Source organism: Podarcis pityusensis (genome assembly GCF_964106645.2).
Source record: "Podarcis pityusensis genome assembly, chromosome: Z".
Classification (NCBI taxonomy): Eukaryota; Metazoa; Chordata; class Lepidosauria; order Squamata; family Lacertidae; genus Podarcis; species Podarcis pityusensis.
The window spans coordinates 33454292-33473165 of NC_138044.1; the positions used below are offsets into that span (position 1 = coordinate 33454292).

At 45.8% G+C, this 18874-nt stretch overlaps 1 protein-coding gene across 2 annotated transcripts in view; it reads right to left on the reverse strand.

Annotated features, from left to right (window-relative positions):
* Positions 1–18756, reverse strand: part of SRPX2 (sushi repeat containing protein X-linked 2) — a 30296-nt gene extending 11540 nt beyond the window's left edge. The window contains exons 1-4 of one of the 2 annotated variants that reach the window (XM_080990495.1): positions 18599–18756; positions 16215–16405; positions 11277–11414; positions 2200–2283 (exon numbers count right to left, since the gene is read on the reverse strand). In XM_080990495.1, coding sequence (XP_080846621.1) covers positions 2200–2283; positions 11277–11346 — 154 coding nt within the window. In that variant the 5' untranslated portion in view covers positions 11347–11414; positions 16215–16405; positions 18599–18756. Of the gene's footprint in view, positions 1–2199; positions 2284–11276; positions 11415–16214; positions 16461–18598 lie in introns of those variants that run through there. The other variant, XM_080990496.1, reaches the window with a different exon arrangement.
* Between the last annotated feature and the right edge of the window lie 118 nt (positions 18757–18874).

Genomic DNA, 18874 nt, shown 5'->3' on the forward strand with positions numbered 1-18874 from the left:
GGCATAATCCCATTACCTCTACTTCTGCCCACTCTGGGGCAGCAGATAGTAAGTTTTTGTCCTTTTCTACCCAACAGCTCTTCAGCAATAAGAAGATTTCTGTCATGTCCACCTACGACTTCTCTTTCCAAAGCTAAACACCCCCAGTTTCTTTAAACTTTCCTAATAGGATTTGCTTTCTGTACCATAGACAATCTTCATCCCCCCCCCCCCGCCACTAAATTCCTTTCAGTTTGCATCCTCCTTAAAAGTGTGGCCCACAGAACTAGGCTGAGATCTCTGGATAAGGTCTGACTAGTATGGTTAGTTATTTGGCCATGGAAGAAAGCACTCTGTGTGTGCTCTGTGGAATTTTCTTTGTTATTGTTCCTTAACAAGCTCCAGGCTTAGAAAACCAGACCCAGGGGCCCATCTCTGGTGAACAATAGCACAGCCTTGGAGCTTGCCCAACTAGCTGCCCCTAATTTTACATTTCAGGCAAACTTCTGTATTCAGGAAATGTGGTAAATTAATTTTGTGCCAGCTGTTTCCCTGCCTTTACATCAATTATTTTAGTCAGGGCCGACCCAGCCACAGAGCAAAACAGCAGCTGTTGGCTGTCCCCATAGGACCCCATGGCTAGCATTATCCAGGCAGGCCAAGGGCCTGTTGTGTGAAAGGGAAAAGAGAATATCTGCCCACAATGGTTGCCTAGCACTGTTTACAAACTACAGTTCGCAGGATTCATTGGGGGAAGACATGGCTTGTTAAAGTGTTATGATAGTGCTTTATAGTGCAGATAGGGACCCAACATTGTGGTGGGCTCTTCTGTTTCTAGGTTTTCCAATTTGAGCAGGTAAATTACCTAGATGGCCTACAAGGCTCCCCTCAGTCTCTCTGACCACAACTATATATTTAGCACTCTTATACCACCTGGGAACTGTGGTTTGCTAAGGGTGCTTAGAGTTGTTAAAGGTAAAGGGACCCCTGACCATTAGGTCTAGTCGTGACCGACTCTGGGGTTGTAGCGCTAATCTCGCTTTATTGGCCGAGGGAGCCGGCGTACAGCTTCCGGGTCATGAGGCCAGCATGACTAAGCCGCTTCTGGTGAACCAGAGCAGTGCACGGAAAGGCCGTTTACCTTCCCGCCGGAGAGGTACCTATTGATCTACTTGCCCTTTGACGTGCTTTCGAACTGCTAGGTTGGCAGGAGCAGGGAACGAGCAACGGGAGCTCACCCTGTTGTGGGGATTCGAACCGCGACCTTCTGATCAGCAAATCCTAGGCTCAGTGGTTTAACAGACAGCGCCACCTGCATCCCACGCTTAGAGTTGTTAAGAGACCCCTATTCCCCTATTCACAGAGTGGAAAATTCCCAGAGTGGTTTAACAAACAATTCATTTTCCCAGGGAACTCTGGGAATCGTAGCTCTGTGAGGGGAATAGGGGGTCTCCTGAGGGCGTCTCCTAACACCTATCAGCACCCTTAACAAATGACAGTTCCCAATATTCTTTGGGGAAAGCCACGACTGTTACAGCAATATTATAGTGCTTGAAATGCAAGTGGGGCCTAGGAGTGCGCAGACGCCATACACCAAACATGTGAAGCATGCCATTAATGAGAATATGCTCACCCAATGTTTGAGCATGTGAAGCATTGCATTAATGAGAATATGCTCACCCAATGTTTGAGCATACAGGGCTCTTCCTCACAACTGGGAAACTAGATGGAGTTCCATGTAAGACCCCTATATGCCTACAGTCCTTGCTCACTAATGCTCTATGTTCAGCCCCTGAGAAGTATGGCTAGTGGGTGTATGGTGATTGCACTAGGGCTAGTAATTGAGGTCCCATTCCCTCCTCACACCTCCAATCAATGTGTCTATGTGGGTTCCTGACACCCTTACTGCTTGCCTCTTGCATCCCTCAGGCTGCAGGAGGGATGAAGAGCCAAAAAGATGGCACCTTTCCAAGGATGCCCCAAACTGTCCCCTCCCCCAGAGAATGATGTATGTGCGACCTGGGCACAGCTGGGCCTTCCAAAAGATCACATGAAAATTACTGAGAATGGCTGGCCTCCATAGGTCATTGGACCCCAACTCCCATCAGCCCTACTCAGCCTGGCCAATGGTCAGTGCTGATGGAAATTGCAGTCCAATATCGTTTGGATGGCAGTGCACTTTTTAAGATTATTTAGCTCTACCAATCTGAAAATGCTTACCTCGATATTCTGGAGCAAGAACATGGGAGGTTTCTTCAGCATACACCTCGTTGGTTTGCCTTTCTGCAGCGGAGTAGCCAGATCCTGGCACAAAGGAGGGAGAAACAGAAAGTGACAATGCTCATCTCCAGATTGTCTACATCAGGGGTCAGCAAACTTTTTCAGCAGGGGGCCGGTCCACTGTCTCTCAGACCTTGTGGGGGGCCGGACTATATTTTGGAGGGGAAAAAAGAACAAATTCCTATGCCCCACAAATAACCCAGAGATGCGTTTAAAATAAAAGGACACATTCTACTTACGTAAAAGCACACTGATTCCTCGACCTTCTGCTGGCTGGATTTAGAAGGCGATTGGGCCGGATCCGGCCCCCAGGCCTTAGTTTCCTACCCATGGTCTACATACCTGACATTTAGAAGACATCTGAAGGCAGTCCTGTTCAGGAAAGTTTTTAATGTGTGACATTTTAATGTATTTTTAATCTTTGTTGGAAGCCGCCCAGAGTGGCTTGGGAAACCCAGCCAGATGGGCAGGATACAAATAATAAATTATAATAATATTATTATTATTATCCTTGTTCCCAGTGCTCTTTTTCTAGAAAAACAGGTGCCGGAATTTACCACGAACGCCTCCCTTGTTCTCTTATAATGGCAATGGCGCCACTGGTGAGTTCCAATGAGTTCTGGATGGGGGGGGGGAAGCCCTGCTTGTTTCTGTCCCAAATCAGAATAACATCACCCCTACAATGATGCAGACTCTGCCAAATTGGTTCCAAATCTGAGCCAATGATGCCATTGCCCAGGGGAAGTCTTGAGTTTGGTTCCTCATCCCAGAAATCATCTTGGTCCCTGATCTGTCCGTTGGGGATTTCTTTTGAAATTTTGCTACTGATTACACAAATGCACAAGACGCAAACTGCAGCGGGTAGCCATGTTTGTCATGGGTGGGTGGGTGGGAGGGGAGGCAGGTCAGGGGCAAAAATCCAGAAATGCAGGAAAATGTACTTAATAGGACTGACTGAAATGTCACAAGCGTTTGACCTCCAAAGGTCTTCTTCAAGCCAGATGGTAAGAAAAAGAAACAAAGGGTGTCTGTGGTGGATCTTGGGGTCTCAAATTTCAGTGGTGCCCTGTGTGAGACATCAAAATTCAGCAAAACACCCCCCCCCCCACACCTCTCATGCTCCATTCAAATCCTAGTTGCGCCACCCCCAAGTCTCCACGCTCAATGTGACTGAACTGGATGCACTGCTCAAAATCCACCTCTGGTGGGGTTGGTGGAGGGAGAGAAAGAATAATTTTTTTTAAAGCCCCAGTCAGAAAATAAGCTTTGGGACTTTTCCTATGCCTACTTGAGTTCTGCCTGTTCTACCTGTACATTTGCAAATCAAAATCATACTAAGACAGCACAAGTTTCCAGCACTTTTTCCTCACAAGCAAAGTGATCTTATAAATGTCTCCAAAGTTATATAGTACTTGAAGAGAGGCATTAAGAAGTTGCTTTATGTTGGGATCCATCATGCAGGTCTTGCAAATCTTGGTTGCAACTTGTCATCTTCTGAAACATCCTCGAAAGGGCATCGAAGTTGGTGAATAAGACACCTACAAAGGTGAGGCTCTACCTGCTAAAATCCCTTTATGAATAGCATCTGGTGTTGAATTCAGTAGGTCAAGGGAGGGGAGAGGATGTACATTCGTGAACTGGGTTCCCAACCTCAAAACCAATCATTAGAGCATATACTCTCCGAAAAAAGTTCTTGCACAAATATTTCTTCCCAGGAGCAGCCTGGTTAGGGCTGCTGGCATGAACCACCAGACTAAACAGTTTTTTATGCCAGGTCTGTTAAATGCAGGAAGCAACATGGAGATGGCATGGAAGCAGAGATTGCCAGAGTGCAACTTAAATCTATTAAGCCTTTTTACCAGCTTCAGTTGGTAAGGCAGCTGCAACTATTTCTGGGTTGGGCTCGCCTGACCACTGTCAGCCATGCACTGGTAAACCTCCAGGTTGGATTACTACAACATGCTCTGTGTGGTACTGCCCTTGAAGCTGACCCAGAAGCTGCAGCTAGTGCAAAATGTGGCAGCTCAGAGGCTCATTACTACCTCACTGCTGAAATAATTGCACCTAGCTACAAGATGAGGTTCAAGGTGCTGGTATCAGTGCACAAAGCAATATACAGCTTGGAACCAGGATAGGCTTCGGATCTGCTAGGACCACGTCAGCCGCTACATACGGTACCCAACTAATCACTGCATTCTGTAGGAGAGAAAGCGTGTTCTCCTTGGTTTGGTTGGCCCAAAGTGTGATTGGACTCCTTGGGTTGCTGGGGAGAGTTTGATGTTGCCAATTTTGAGTGACAGCCTGAGTTTAATATATTCCCTGCGCGCAGCGTTGAGCTTCCTCTTTTTGCTGCGTGCATCGGATCAGTCGCCCACCCTCCCTAATTTTAGGGTGTTTGTTGCGTTTGACTTTGCTATGCCTGTCATAGTGTCGTCTGCTTTTGGGGCAGGGGCCTGGTAGGAATTTTGTCCATTTGGCTGATTGGCTGGTGCCATTTGGTTTTTGCCTACTGCATAGAAAATCGTCACAACTTGTAAGGTTGCGGTTAGGCATTGGTTTTAGAAAATTGGTTGATGGAGGGGTATGGATTGGCTGTGCCTGCCCCTCCAATGCTGCTGCAGCAAGGGTATTCCGTTAAAGGAATCCAGCGGCTCACCATGCTTTTGTCTGCACCCCTGTAAAGGGGGATAGGGCCACACAAGAGCCCCTGGGAGCATTTGGGGAGAGGTGAGGATCTCGTACCCAGCTCCATCTACTCCCCATAAAATGTTTTCCTTTACTAACTTCGCTGGCTTGCCAGTTCTGTCCCTGGGCGGGGACATATAGTCGCAACCAATGCCTAAGCAACCACTCACATTGTTTGTATTTTAATAAAGTTGTGGCCAAAATTATGCCAAAACAAAAATTATGGTGTGAAGTGTGAATTTATTTAGGGGTGGCTTGGGGACCTTGACACACAAAACCCTGCACTTACCATCCTGTTAGGAGGTCTATTCTGCACAATAATGGAATCGGACCTTTTGCATGGCAGAACTCCCTCCCAATGCATATCAGACAGGCACCCCCTGTATTGCCTGCGAAAAATGTTCACCTTCCAACAAGCCTTATGAAACCTTTATTCCACTTGGTATCTGTCTTGATTTTATGTATATGCTGCTGTCTTAAACTGGTTTTTTTTATAGTTACAATCATTTTTAATAATCGTTTTTATGTTTGCAATTGTCTTAACTGCTTTTATATGTGTACCTGTTCTATATAGCTTATCATTTTGTGAATCGCTTTGGGGTGCCTCATGGGAAGTGATTCACAAATGCAAGGAAATGAAATGATAGCAAGGGTGATGATGAAATATTCGCTGGCTACTGCAGGAGAAGACTGCCCCTAAACCACTCCCTCTATGAGCTCATCCACACTTAGGCTTGTCCCACAATTTCTAGGTACGGGTTTGAGAGGTTCTTAATTTGTCCTGCCACTTTCCGCAGGAAAAACCCACCGTTTGCAGAGAACATCAGTTGGGTTTTCTGCATACAGTGGTACCTCGGGTTACATACGCTTCAGGTTACATACGCTTCAGGTTACAGACTCCGCTAACCCAGAAATAGTACCTCAGGTTAAGAACTGTGCGTCAGGATGAGAACAGCAATCGTGCTCCAGTGGCACGGCAGCAGCAGGAGGCCCCATTAGCTAAAGTGGTGCTTCAGGTTAAGAACAGTTTCAGGTTAAGTACGGACCTCCGGAACAAATTAAGTACTTAACCAGAGGTACCACTGTATTGACCTTTGTTCTGATTCAGTGGTAAAAAAAATGGGTTTTTCCAGGGAAAGTTGTGGGGCAAAAGGAAAACCTCTCAGACCCATGCCTAGAAATTATGGGACTACCAGAAGTGTGGGTGAGCCTTATTTCTGATGTTTAGGATATAAAGCTCTTACGCAGTGAAAACCATATCTTCCACTCCCTTGGTACCAGCAGGCTTGGGGATGCCCAAGGTTTGCAGGTGCACATTTTTTAAAATAATAATAAATAAATCACCCTAAGAGAAAAACCCTCTTCCTGAAACAGCTCATAAGGATTGAGTATGCTGTGTCCCTGGAATCCTGCCAGCCTGTTGCTTTTAGTTGGGAGGAACAGAATGAAGTGACTGGAATCAGCAGCACTTGACGTTGCAACATTTTGTTACACGTCTCATTTGTTTCGTTAAAAATGGATTCAAATTGCTTTCTTTGTTGGGGGAGTTCAGCTGCGATAATCAGCTGTTCTAAGAAATGGCATCATGCAACCTGTCTATGAAGGCTCAGACCAAGAGAGTAGCGCATGGGGCTTTGTGCTACCACTGGGTTTTGTGCTGTCGCTGTCTTGACACCTGTGCCAACTGAGTTCAAGGACGTCATATGAGTTTGTAGTGGGAGAGATGGCTGCCTCCCATCGCCCACCCCATACAATTCCCCAGGATTAAAATTGGCTAAATTAAACTAAATTAAAATTGGCTAAATTAACAGCATCCATACGACAGCCGTCAAATCAAAAACTAAAAAACGAATGGCAATGTCTTGATGACAAAATATTGCTCTAAAAAAAGACATGCTAATATGCTTAGATTAAAAATGTAAATGCATCAAAACAATAAATTATCAATGACGTATGTATGTATATAGAAAAAATAAAAACAATCAGAATGCAATGATAAGAGTAAAACTGATTCTAGAGAAGACGAGTAGCGGTGAAGGGAAGTTAAACAGGGTGGTAGGTTTATTATATTTTCTTTTTTGGATATTGTGTAATGATTTACTTCTCAACCTACAGTTCCAATCCACACATGAGTCTGAGGGGGCCAACATGCAGTGGCGTAGCATGGGTTGTCAGCACCCGGGGCAAGGCAAGTAATTTGCGCCCCCTAACCCGTGGAGTTTAGCACTCGAGTCTCTTCCACTAGATTGCGAGTGCGAGCGCGCCCCCCCCCAGATGTTGCGCCCGGTGTGGCCGGCCCCCCTGCACCCCCCACGCTACGCCACTGCCAACATGCCTTCGCCCAAAACGTGTAGGGCACCTGAACCCTCCCTCACCTATTCCTAACACAGATTCCTGCCCCCCCCCACTTTTTACATCTCTCCATTATTCCTACTTTCTGCTCGCTGCTCTATAACCAGTTACTGATCCGTAAGAGGACCCCCTGTCCCCTTATCCCATAACTGCTAAGCTTCTCAGGAGCCTTTGCCGATCTCCAAGCGTCTAATATGTACTGGATCACCCTATTCATATGCCTGACTGAGGATAAGGAAGTTTCAAGTGTTCACTATGATGTAATGCTGGGCAGGCTCAGGATGCCTTTTCCAAACGGTCCTTTGGGTATCCAACATGTGGAAAGCTTGCCTTGCAATGAGGTGTCTGCGTACGTTTTCAGCAGCAGCCTCTAAGAAAAATCTGGGATCCTACTTGTAGGATTATTGTCCTTGGAAGAACGGTGATGCTAACATGGGCGTGGCCAGGATTCTTGGGGGGGGGGGCAGAACCAATGTGATTGGTCAGTTAAGTATTTCTATTGTTTTTCTTGATAGTGTGTAGGGGGGAGCAGCTGCCCCCCTGCCCCCCCTGGCTACGCCTATGCATGCTAACCAAACCCTTCCTAACAGTTGGATAATTTTGAAGGCTGTCTTTTCCTGTGTATGTATGCCAGAAGGATAAATTGCAAGCATCTCTTTACTTTCTTTGCTTTAGACAAAACAAAACACAGGGTTGTGTGTGTGTCTGTGTGTCTTCTTTTTCTTTTTCTTTTTCTTTCCAGCGTTTCCACAAAGATCAGTGAAAGACATATGTGGAGACAAAAATATCTTTTATAGTGAATTGGAGCAGAATAAATTTGGATCCCAGATGAATGAATAAGAGCTGTCGGCTGGCATTCCAACCCAATTAGGTCACATTTCCACTGGGTTCCCTCTAATTCCAGAGGCCACAGTTCATTCCCCCCATCACCCAGGCACTCTCATGAATCATTCCCATTCCTGTTTGTGAATGGACCCACCTCTTAATTTTAGCACCCATGCTTGAAATGAGGCACAACATCATCTGCATTAGCTCTGAAACCACATCTCTGCTAAGCAAAAGACCAGATGTTTCCGTTGCCCTGCTTGAGAGCATCGCTTCATGTCTATAAGAAGCCTGAGGCTGGCTAAATGCAAAATACCTAGGATGGAAAAGCTGCTCCTCACCCACCCACCCACTCCCGCTGGCAATAATGACTGGGATGCATGCTGCACATGCCCAGAGACACTGCTGCCTTGTATGTTTCAAGAGAGATGACCCAGCACTAAAGGCCAGTGTCAGGAGTCAGTGCCATTGAACTTCTACCAAGGTCCGCAGCCTAGCCCAGCAGGGTCCTTGAAGCCAGTTCCTGGAACTCCCAGTCTTTTTATTTGTGCTCCCTCCTGTTGCTGCCTGTGCAGGCTGACCTCTCCCAGTTTGTGAGAACTGATGGAAGTGAGGAGGAAGGAGGAGGAGGAGCTTTTGCTCACCTTCTCCAGGTTCGGATGAGGCTCAGAGGCAAGGGCCAGTTGCAGCACCTGGTATCCTGGGGCAGCTGCCAGGACTCCACTTACTGATGCTTTCTCTGGTCCCTGTTACATTTATTTCCTTGGTCCAGTATTTTGATTCAAGTTGGGAATCTTAATGCTGTGTAGACCAAGCTGCTTGGAGCGCTGCCTCTTTCTGGCTAGCAAGCTTCCCATTGTTTTGCAATGGTAAGTAGTCAGGAGAGAGGAGCAGGGAGAGGATGAATACTAGTCTAGACAGCATCTCCATGGAGAACGTGTACACACCACACACAATGACGTCCTGTGGGGTACTACCTTCCCACTCATAAATTGTCCTTCTCCAGTGTCATGTTCCTGCACCACCAGCCTCTAGGGAAAGTCTGATGTATGTCTAACCATCTCCTTGCAAGGAAAGGGCTGAGTCAGCCTTCATAGCTCGTAGTGGTTGTAGCTCAAGCAATCACAAATGTGGCCACACTTTTCCAAGATGGAAATGAAGAAATCTAAACCAACTCTTTCACCACAGCTCATAGCTGGGGGTTGAGAGATAGACCAGCCTTGTGTGAACCAAACTTAGCATTGGTGCTGCAATGTGGGCAGAGTTATCTTAGATTCACATGGCACAAGAACTGGAGATATGCTGCCACTGAAACAAATTTGCCTACCATACCCAGTGGCTACTGGCAATCACGTGCTATCTCTGCTGTTAGAGGCAGGTTGTTTCAGCTGCTGGGAATCATAGAATCATAGAATGGTAGAGTTGGGAGCTGGAGGAGACTCTTGAGAGTCCCATGGACTGCAGGAAGATCAAACCTATCCATTCTTAAGGAAATCAGGCCTGAGTGCTCACTGGAAGGACAGATCCTGAAGCTGAGGCTCCAATATTTTGGCCACCTCATGAGAAGAGAAGACTCCCTGGAAAAGACCCTGATGCTGGGAAAGATGGAGGGCACAAGGAGAAGGGGATGACAGAGGGTGAGAGGGTTGGACAGTGTTCTCGAAGCTACAAACATGAGTCTGACCAAACTGCGGGAGGCAGTGGAAGACAGGAGTGCCTGGCGTGCTCTGGTCCATGGGGTCACGAAGAGTCAGACATGACTAAACGACTAAACAACAAAAGAGTTGGGAGGGACCCTGAGGGTCATCTCGTTCAACCCGCCCCCCTGCAAGACAGGAATATGCAGCTGTCCCATACAGGGATCGAACCTGCAACCTTGGTATTACCAGCACCAAGCTCTAACCAACTGAGCTAATTGACTGCTGTTGCACAGGTCCTGTTTGGGCATCTGGTTGGCCATTATGAAAACAGGATGCTGGATATACCCAGCAGGACTCTTCCTATGTTCATAATTGTTTCGGGGTTGTTGCTTTTTAGAGAGGGTGGAGAAAACATTGCCTGCTGAAATCCTTTTCTGTCTTGTTGCCATTAAAGCCACAGCAGCCTGGCCCAGGAAAAGGGCCCAAGCTTGTACAGGCAGGGCCTTTTAAGCCTCATGCACATGTGGCAAAGCACATCTGTTGCAAGGTTTCCCAGAAACATTTAGACAACTGCAATAAGAACTGTGTCTCCTGAAGGTATTTGCTTGCCTAACAGTGACCAGGCATTGGATGGACTTTTAGCGGAACACATGAGAGCCAAGAGGCATAAGAAACTCAGAAGCTTAGCGGAGGAAGGAAAGAGGCTTACTCAGTGCCAGCCCCCCAGTCCCTGTCGACACCCCAACCCCACTGCTTACTGTCTGAAACTGCTCCAGACAAACCATCGCTTGCCAAGTGGTCTCCTCATCAGCCAGAGACAGGACATGTGGAAAAATTTAGCTCCTGCTATTGCAGGGGGAGGGGGCGGAATTATATTTACTTCAATCTAGGTATGGTCCTAACCCCAGATGCGTATCCGTCTGCCCTTCGTTGCCCCCAGCAAAGCAGGAACCACAGTTAGTTCCACGATGGGTTATTATTTGCAAAGCTTTTGCGGCGAAGGAGTTGCAGGATGTCTGGGTGCTCCTCCCCCCTTCCTATTGCCTATGCCTTGGGGGCTTCTTTGACAAAGATACCCTACTATGTACAGACTGACTGTGGTCTTGCTCGGATGGCAGCTGTGGCCAAAAGGAGACCACAGCTAATTACAATGTGTATAAAAATAGATGTGCCTGTCTCAGGCCAAGTCTGGCTATAGGTCCATTTACCGCTCTACTGTCCTCTCCAAGTGGCAACCAGATCTCTGAGGCCAGGGGTCTTTCCTAGGCCTGTTACCAGTAGTGCTGCATGGCTGCGAGGGCAGCAGTGGTGGTGCCTTCACTATGGTGCTGGTGCTGCACTCTTTAGATTGGAGCTGAATGTGCACGCACACCTGTAGGTAGCCTGCTATTACCTAAGGGCCTGCTACCCAAGGAAGGCTGCCTTTGAGAAAATGCAAAAAGTCTTACCACCTTTGTTCTTAAGCTTATCCCCCCTCCCCCTGCCTGACTTTGGTACTGACTTGTCAGTGCTTACCTTCATACCATGTGGAGGAGACCATTTTGGCCCAGAGAAGCAGCAAGAGGGGGGATGCTCCTCGCGGCATCTTAGCATGCGAATGGAGATTCCAGATGGCACAGTAAAGATGAAGGCAGAGCTGCCTGAGAATTCAAGCTGAAAGCCAGAATAAGAGGCAGGACGTCAACAATCGAAAGCAGCAAGGCCAACCCCAACCCTTGCAAATGCTTAGGCATACACACGTAGACTCTATATATTTGTTTTTCTTTTTAAAAACTAAGCTAGCACCCTAAATGTTTGAGGGGCAGAGATGCAAAAGAAAGAAAACTATTTTTTCTTCTTGAAACTGAAGCACATTTTATTTTGTTTCATATTTGTATTTCACTTTGCCAATGGCCAGGCTGAGCTTAAAGCAACTCATTCATTACAGTAACTGACGAATAAAAATATTTTCCAATAAGGAAGAAACATACAACAAAGCTGCACTAAATACAACAGAAGAATCAAATCAATAAGGAGCAGCAAAACCACAAGATACAAATAAATCACATTGGATATATGTTAAGAATGCCAGCTCTTCCTGCTGAAACCACCAACTGAGGCACCTAACGTGCAGGTCTCTCGCTCATAATTTTTTGTAAATTTTGACATTTTTGAGTTTTGATTTAAAAAGTAGTGAATGTGTCTCGATACAGAATTCCTAGGACACCTGAAGCAGGTTGCATGTGAAAATCTACTTGGCAAATAGCTGGTAGACACAGGCAAATACCAGTTCCCCCGCCATCACCTGCATAGAAACAACTGGTGCTGCATAGGCTGCAGATGTAGAGTAGTTCCCCGTGCAAGGACCATCTTGGTTTGACACCCCTCCAGGCTCGTGTATTCGGCAGCATTTCCTTTACACCATAACAGTGCATTTGTGGTGGATTCATTCTGCCTTATATTAGGCTCCATTCAGACGGCGCTTTATTTGCCGCTACCTGGCTGTGTACACACTCCTGTTTGCTCTGCATCCAGTGTGCTCCCCTTGTTAGTTTGGGAAGCCAGTGTACACACAGTGTACACAATCTGTATCTATATAAGGTATCTATCCTGGTTTTTTTCTTATGCAATACTGTATTTTGGTGTGTTTTCTCCCACACCAGCTTCAATCCGAAGTGAGGAAAAGAGCAGCCGTTTTAAGCCAGTAATTCGTACATAGACTCTTCCAACTGGTTGTTTGCATATATTACGCACGAGCCAAAAGTGTCCGTCTGTTAACAGGGGAGGAACAGGCTGGAGGCTCAAGAGGGGGGGAAAGTCCTTGGCAGAGAGGCCCACAACAGGCACTACCAATTAATAACAGGCAGACCAAAAGAAGCCAATCCTAAGGTGAAGAAGCTTCCCACTGCAGAAGGACAGAGAGATGTATTTGTGTTGCTTGCATTGCTTCTTCAGGCTCTGTATCATCATCTTATGAGATTCATTCAGTTTGCTTCCTCCTTCCTAATAAACAGCACTGGTGATATTAAGTTACAGACAATGGGCACTTTCAGATGACCTGTGCATTGACCAGTCATCCTGCTCTGTTTCCAGGGAGATTTGATGATATTGTTTATTTAATGAGTATTTGTCTCAATTTGTTTGCAGGGAGGTTAGATGGTGTTGCATCAAAGCAAGAGTTATTCCATACTTTCCCCATCACTTTCCTTACTGCAAAAAGTCCAATCTTTTGAGGAAGCAGGTTTGTCACACAAGACCTCACAATCTACTATTACAAGACCTGAATTTGCCGTTATGTGATTGAATTCCCCTGAAAATAGTGACAGGTCTGGAAGTGTCTTGTATCTCATAACAAAACAGATGCTAACCTTAAGGTTTACTATAGATTGGGATAAGTGACCTCCAGGTGCCAAGAGAATATAATTTGTACATCAGAGGGGTGTGTGTGTGTGTGTGTGTGTGGACTGCTGATAACAGTGGGGGACATGTAAACAAGGGACAGAGAAAGAAAGAAAGAAAGAAAGAAAGAAAGAAAGAAAGAAAGAAAGAAAGAAAGGAAGGGTGTGTGCATGGTTGGCCGGGAAGCAGGAATTATTAGCAAATAAACATTGAGTAAGAAATGCCTTGACAAATACACAGAAGGAGGCTCACTGACGAATATCCTGATAAAATCAAAACAAATTAGAGAGTCCAGTGGGTAAAATAAAACTATCCAGTGAGTTCAGCTGGCACATCCTATTTGATGCCTGTTTTGCATTAAAGGATAAAAAAACAATAAATTCATATTTACTAACTAGTCTTGCAGAGGGCTGTTTTTTTTTAAAGGCCATCCCTTCCCTCAATATCACAGAGCACAGGGCAGCCTGTTGAGCTGGAGGTAACTTTTCTGCACTTGGCGCTCTGACTGTGGTCAGACGGGTCTGGCAGGATTGGGATAAGGAATTTGTGGCCCTCCAGATGATGGCAGGCTCTCAGTCCCATCAACTTCCAACACTTTGCTAAACCACTATATGAAGTACCTCTCACCCCCAGTTAAACAGCTCCCCTGAAGCAGTCTGCTATTCCTCATGTTGTAGTTAGCAAGGCCACATGAACTTCAGATGTTATGATGTTTTACATATTTATGTATATAGGAACACATAAGCTAAGCAAGCCATCAAAGTTTGATGCTACCATTACAACTATGTGCTGGGTACTTCCTTTTTCCTGACATGAATTTCCTATTCCTCAGTTTTATTGGATGATATGGGATTCCAGTATTATGATAGAGGGTTTTTTTTCTCCCTAGCCACTTGCTTGCTCTCCCATTTTAAAGCTAGGGAGTTGAGGCTGAGAGGTAGTAACTTGCCAGAGATTAATCCCATTAAAATGTAAGCTTTGAACTCAGCACTTTACCAGAAGGAGCAGCATGCTAAAAAGTTTTGCAGCATATATTCTTTCCCCCATTCTATCTCAAGGTGGTAGGACTATTCTACTATCCAATGCATTAAATAAGGAGGGAGATCAACTTGTAGAAAGAGTTTAGCAGGGAATTTTGTGTCTTGTGTCTACCAAAATCCCGCTCCCTGCCTTCTACTAGAATGATGTACAGTGGACGCTCAGGTTGCGAACGTGATCCATACGGGAAGCACCTTCACAACCTGCAGCATCTGCAACCCGCAGCACAGCATCTGCGCACATGTGGGTTGTGATTCGGCGCTTCTGCGCATGCGCAAAGTGCGATTTATCGTTTCTGCGCATGCGCAAGACCAAAACCTGGAAGGAACCCATTCTGGTACTTCTGGGTTCGGCACAGTACACAACCCGAAATCGCACAACCCGAAGCATCTGTAACCCAAGGTATGACTGTACTGAGCAAGAGACAGTGGTAGCCAACATGGTCTGTGGACTGCAATTCCCATCAGCCCAGTCAATCTGGCCATTGGTCAGGGATGATGGGAGTTGTACTCCCACAACACCTTGAGGACACCATGCTGGCTACCCCTGCTATAAGACTGGCAGTTACACCTGTCTTCAACTCTGGCTGTTTCTTCAACTCTGTGTAGTTTTATCACCTTCTCCCCCTCACTCTTGCCTGATGGGATTACTGTGTCTTGATCATAGTAACTTCTACCAAACGGAAATGCAACATGTGCAGCTTTCCCTGCTGAGTTTCTGCCCGTCACATAGGTCTTAAAAGACACAGGACCTTGGCCAGGAGGGACAAGGGAAGATACAGTATCTAAAGGAAGACTCCAGGTTTTTGTCTTTGGGGTAGAAGTCCAGGGTGCCACTCAGAATAAACAAGAGGAACCCCCAAACACATCCTTGCTTGCTACATTTTGAAGTACAGTGGTACCTCTGGTTAAGTACTTAATTCGTTCTGGAGGTCCGTTCTTAACCTGAAACTGTTCTTAACCTGAAGCACCACTTTAGCTAATGGGGCCTCCTGCTGCTGCCGCGCCGCCGTCACACGATTTCTGTTCTCATCCTGAAGCAAAGTTCTTAACCCGAGGTACTATTTCTGGGTTAGCGGAGTCTGTAACCTGAAGCGTATGTAACCTGAAGCATATGTAACCCGAGGTACCACTGTAAGCATAAAGCCCTGATTTATGAGATCCCAATTAAGTAAGAGGAGATATCAGGGCTTGCACCTGACATCTTTATACAGGCAAAGCAATGCTTTAGAGATGATACCAATTTGATAATGTTAGAATACCAGTAAAAGTAGACAACTCTGGGATAAAAATATCTGGTTTCAGACAGAAATGGAAAATTTCATTCCCCCCCCATCCAGAATGTATTTCCTGATGTTTTTCGACTGTTCCTAGCATTTAAAAATAAAATAAAAGCCACTATGTGTTATTATTGTCATATGCTGGTGCTTACTGTTCTTTACTGTTGTCATATTACGTTTTAATCGTAAGCTACTTTGGAAAGCTGGTCCGGGGGAAAACAGGGTACAAATTCTTAAATAAATTAAATACTGTAAATAGATGGGCCAATCATCTGATGCAACTTCTTAAAGCAGAAAGGCAACACTATATACTCAGCATCTCTCTCACACACCCCAATGACACACAACTCACCAGTTTCCATTTGTGCAAAACGGATGTAGATTTATAAATATTTATGCCACAGTCCTAGGTATGGCTACTCAGAAGCAAGTTCCAACTCCCCAGAAAAGTGTGTACGTATAGGATTGCAGCCTCAGGGTTGTAATCAACCAAGTTCAGTATATCCACTGAAATTAATGGGCTTATGTTAGTCCTGCTCATTAATTTCAAGGGGTCTACTCTGAGCATGGCTATTGTATCATACAGCCCATATCCCCCCCCCCCCCATTATGTAAGTCGCTTAGAGAATCTCAGCGCAAGAGCGGCTAATAAATTCATTGAATAAAGTAAAATAAATAAGCTGTTCATCTCCCTCGTATCTTTTCTGTCTGTTGCAAACAGAGAAGCAAAGGACTGACAGAAGCAGGCTCTTTCTTACCTGCCTTGCCCGTGAATTGGTGTGCAATTGTGCCTTCTGGTTCTCTGTCTCTCTCAGTCCATACAGGAGTCCTCTTCTTTAACTTTCTCAAAACAAGTGGCTTGTTCTTACCGGCTTCCAGACTCAGCTAACACTGCCCAGATGTGGGGTAGCCTGCAGTTGCCAGATGTTTATTTAAAGCTGTACTCTCTCTAGAGAGAGAGAGAGTCAATGAGGAAAGGAAGAAGGGGGGGGGTCAAGAGAGAGAGCCAGGCTGCTTAGAAAGAAATCTTACTCAATGACTCACTGAGTGCAGAACATGCAAACCGCCCCCCCCCCCAGCAGGGTTAAAGCAACATAAGCAGCCCCCTGTACGATACTTCAGATTTCATGAATCATAAATTCATGGTTTAAAAGGAAGGCAGTCAGTAAACCAAGACACTAGCATGTTTTCTCACCAGACATTTGTAGGGCAAGGACAATGTGCTAGGATTTTAGGATTTCGGTTCTTGTGTGGCTGTGCACACACCATGCATTTGAAGCACCCTCCCCCCAAAGAGTTCTGGGAGTGATAGTTTGTGAAGAGTGCTGGGAGTTGTAGTTCTGTGAGGGGTGAACTACAGTTCCCAGGATTCTTCAGCAATAAAGTGCTTTAAATACCAATGTGCCACTCTTAAAATAAACTGTTCCTATGGCTTTACCCACACCTACCTTTCCTCCAGTCTTTCCAGACACAGTCTGTACTTTAAAGCTCTGTGTCTGAACGTCTCCCCCCTCCCCTGGCCCCCGCAGGAGCTTTGTCTGAGAAAACCCGCTCTTTAGCACTCAATTGAAAATCAACCCGCAGAAAACCCGACCACATAATGGGAACAACTTTGGGGAAAAAGAGAGCTCTGCAATTATGAGGCAGTCATGCAAAAGCCAGAATGGTTAGTTACAGTGTTGGACAAATACTGTACAGTGGTACCTCGAGTTAAGTACTTAATTTATTCCGGAGGTCTGTTCTTAACCTGAAACTGTTCTTAACCTGAAGCACTACTTTAGCTAATGGGGCCTCCCGCTACTGCTGTGCCGCCGCTGCACGATTTCTGTTCTCATCCTGAAGCAAAGTTCTTAACCCGAGGTAATATTTCTGGGTTAGCGGAGTCTGTAACCTGAAGCATATGTAACCTGAAGCGTATGTAACCCGAGGTACCACTGTACAGTAAGACTGAGATGAGCCAGATTCATATCATGATTCAGTTGTGAAACCATTGTGTGGACTCCCTCACAGCCTAGCCTTCCTCACAGGGTTGTTGACAGGATAAAGGAAGGTGGGATCTTGTAAGCCACTTTGAGCTCTTTGGAGAAAGGGTAACATAAACACACACACACACACACACAGAGGAATTTGATTTTTGGTTTGTAGAAACAGGCAGGTCTGAGACAAATAACAATAATAAAATTTTATTTATATCCCGCCCTCCCCAGCCAAAGCCGGGCTCAAGGCACAACAATAAAGCATGTTGCTGCTTGAGACTGAACATCAAATGGTTTGAGTGCTGGGCTAGAAGCTGTTGGAACCCCCCCACCCCCACCCTGCTCAGACATGAAGCTCACTGGGTGACTTTGGGTCAGTCACCGTCTCTCAGCGGGGCAAGGGGAAAAAATCCTGAGATGGTGGGATATCAATGTAAAAATTAAATTAAATACTTAAAAAAATTCAGTCGCGGGCTTAGTGCTCAGGGATGGCAAGCGCTTTTCCAAAGGCCAACCCTCCTACACTGTACTGACTCACACCAGTTGAAAAAGCTACGAATAGGATTCTTGCCTAACAGGCAGAAATTCAAGAGGTGAATTTGTGTTGTGTGAAAGTTGGCACTCTCCTTGATAAAGGATGGAAGAGGTCCGACCTAATGGCCTATAAACACAGATACAATTAAGGCATTGCCTCTTACTTCATGGCATCAAATCAAGGGTTGTTTTTTTTTATTTTTTTACATGTATAGTACTGAAATGTGGGGTTTTTTTGTATGCTATTGTATTTCTGTTTTTCTATGTTGTAACAAAATTATTACCATGCTATTGTTTTTCTGTGTTATTATGAGACTTTTATTTGAAATGCATCCCTGTTGTTGTTTTGTTATAAGTCGCTTGGAGCACCTTTTTGGTGGAAAAGAGGCATACAACCAAAATGAATGAATGAAGCCCCACCATCACTGTCTCTGGCTGCGTACCCACTGTTCATGTAAAGCACCTCCACGAAACGAGGACTTCTGGAAGCTGTAGTTTACACCTCTCAGCTCTACAATTCCCAACACCCTTAAACTACAGTTCCCTGGATTCTTGCGGGGGGGTTTGGAATGTGCTTTAAATGCATGGTGTGTATGCAGCGCGGCATCGTGCGAGGTAGGGAGAAGCTGCACCTGTTTAATTCCTGCCTGACAGTGCAGCTGCCACGCCACGAAATACTGAAATCATTCGCTGCTAGCTAGCTGGCGCCACCTGCCGGCACGAATTAGGCACTCCCGGTCCTCCTCCGAAAAAGACTACTGTAAAGCGAACGAAGCTTCTTCTCCCAGGTTTCGGCAATCTTCGGCTTTTCTCGGACATGCTTCTGAGAACTCAGGAAAAGAAGGCGGGGCTGAAGACTCTCGTGTTTTCTTAATAACCCCACCCACAATCCACGACGAGGATTCGGG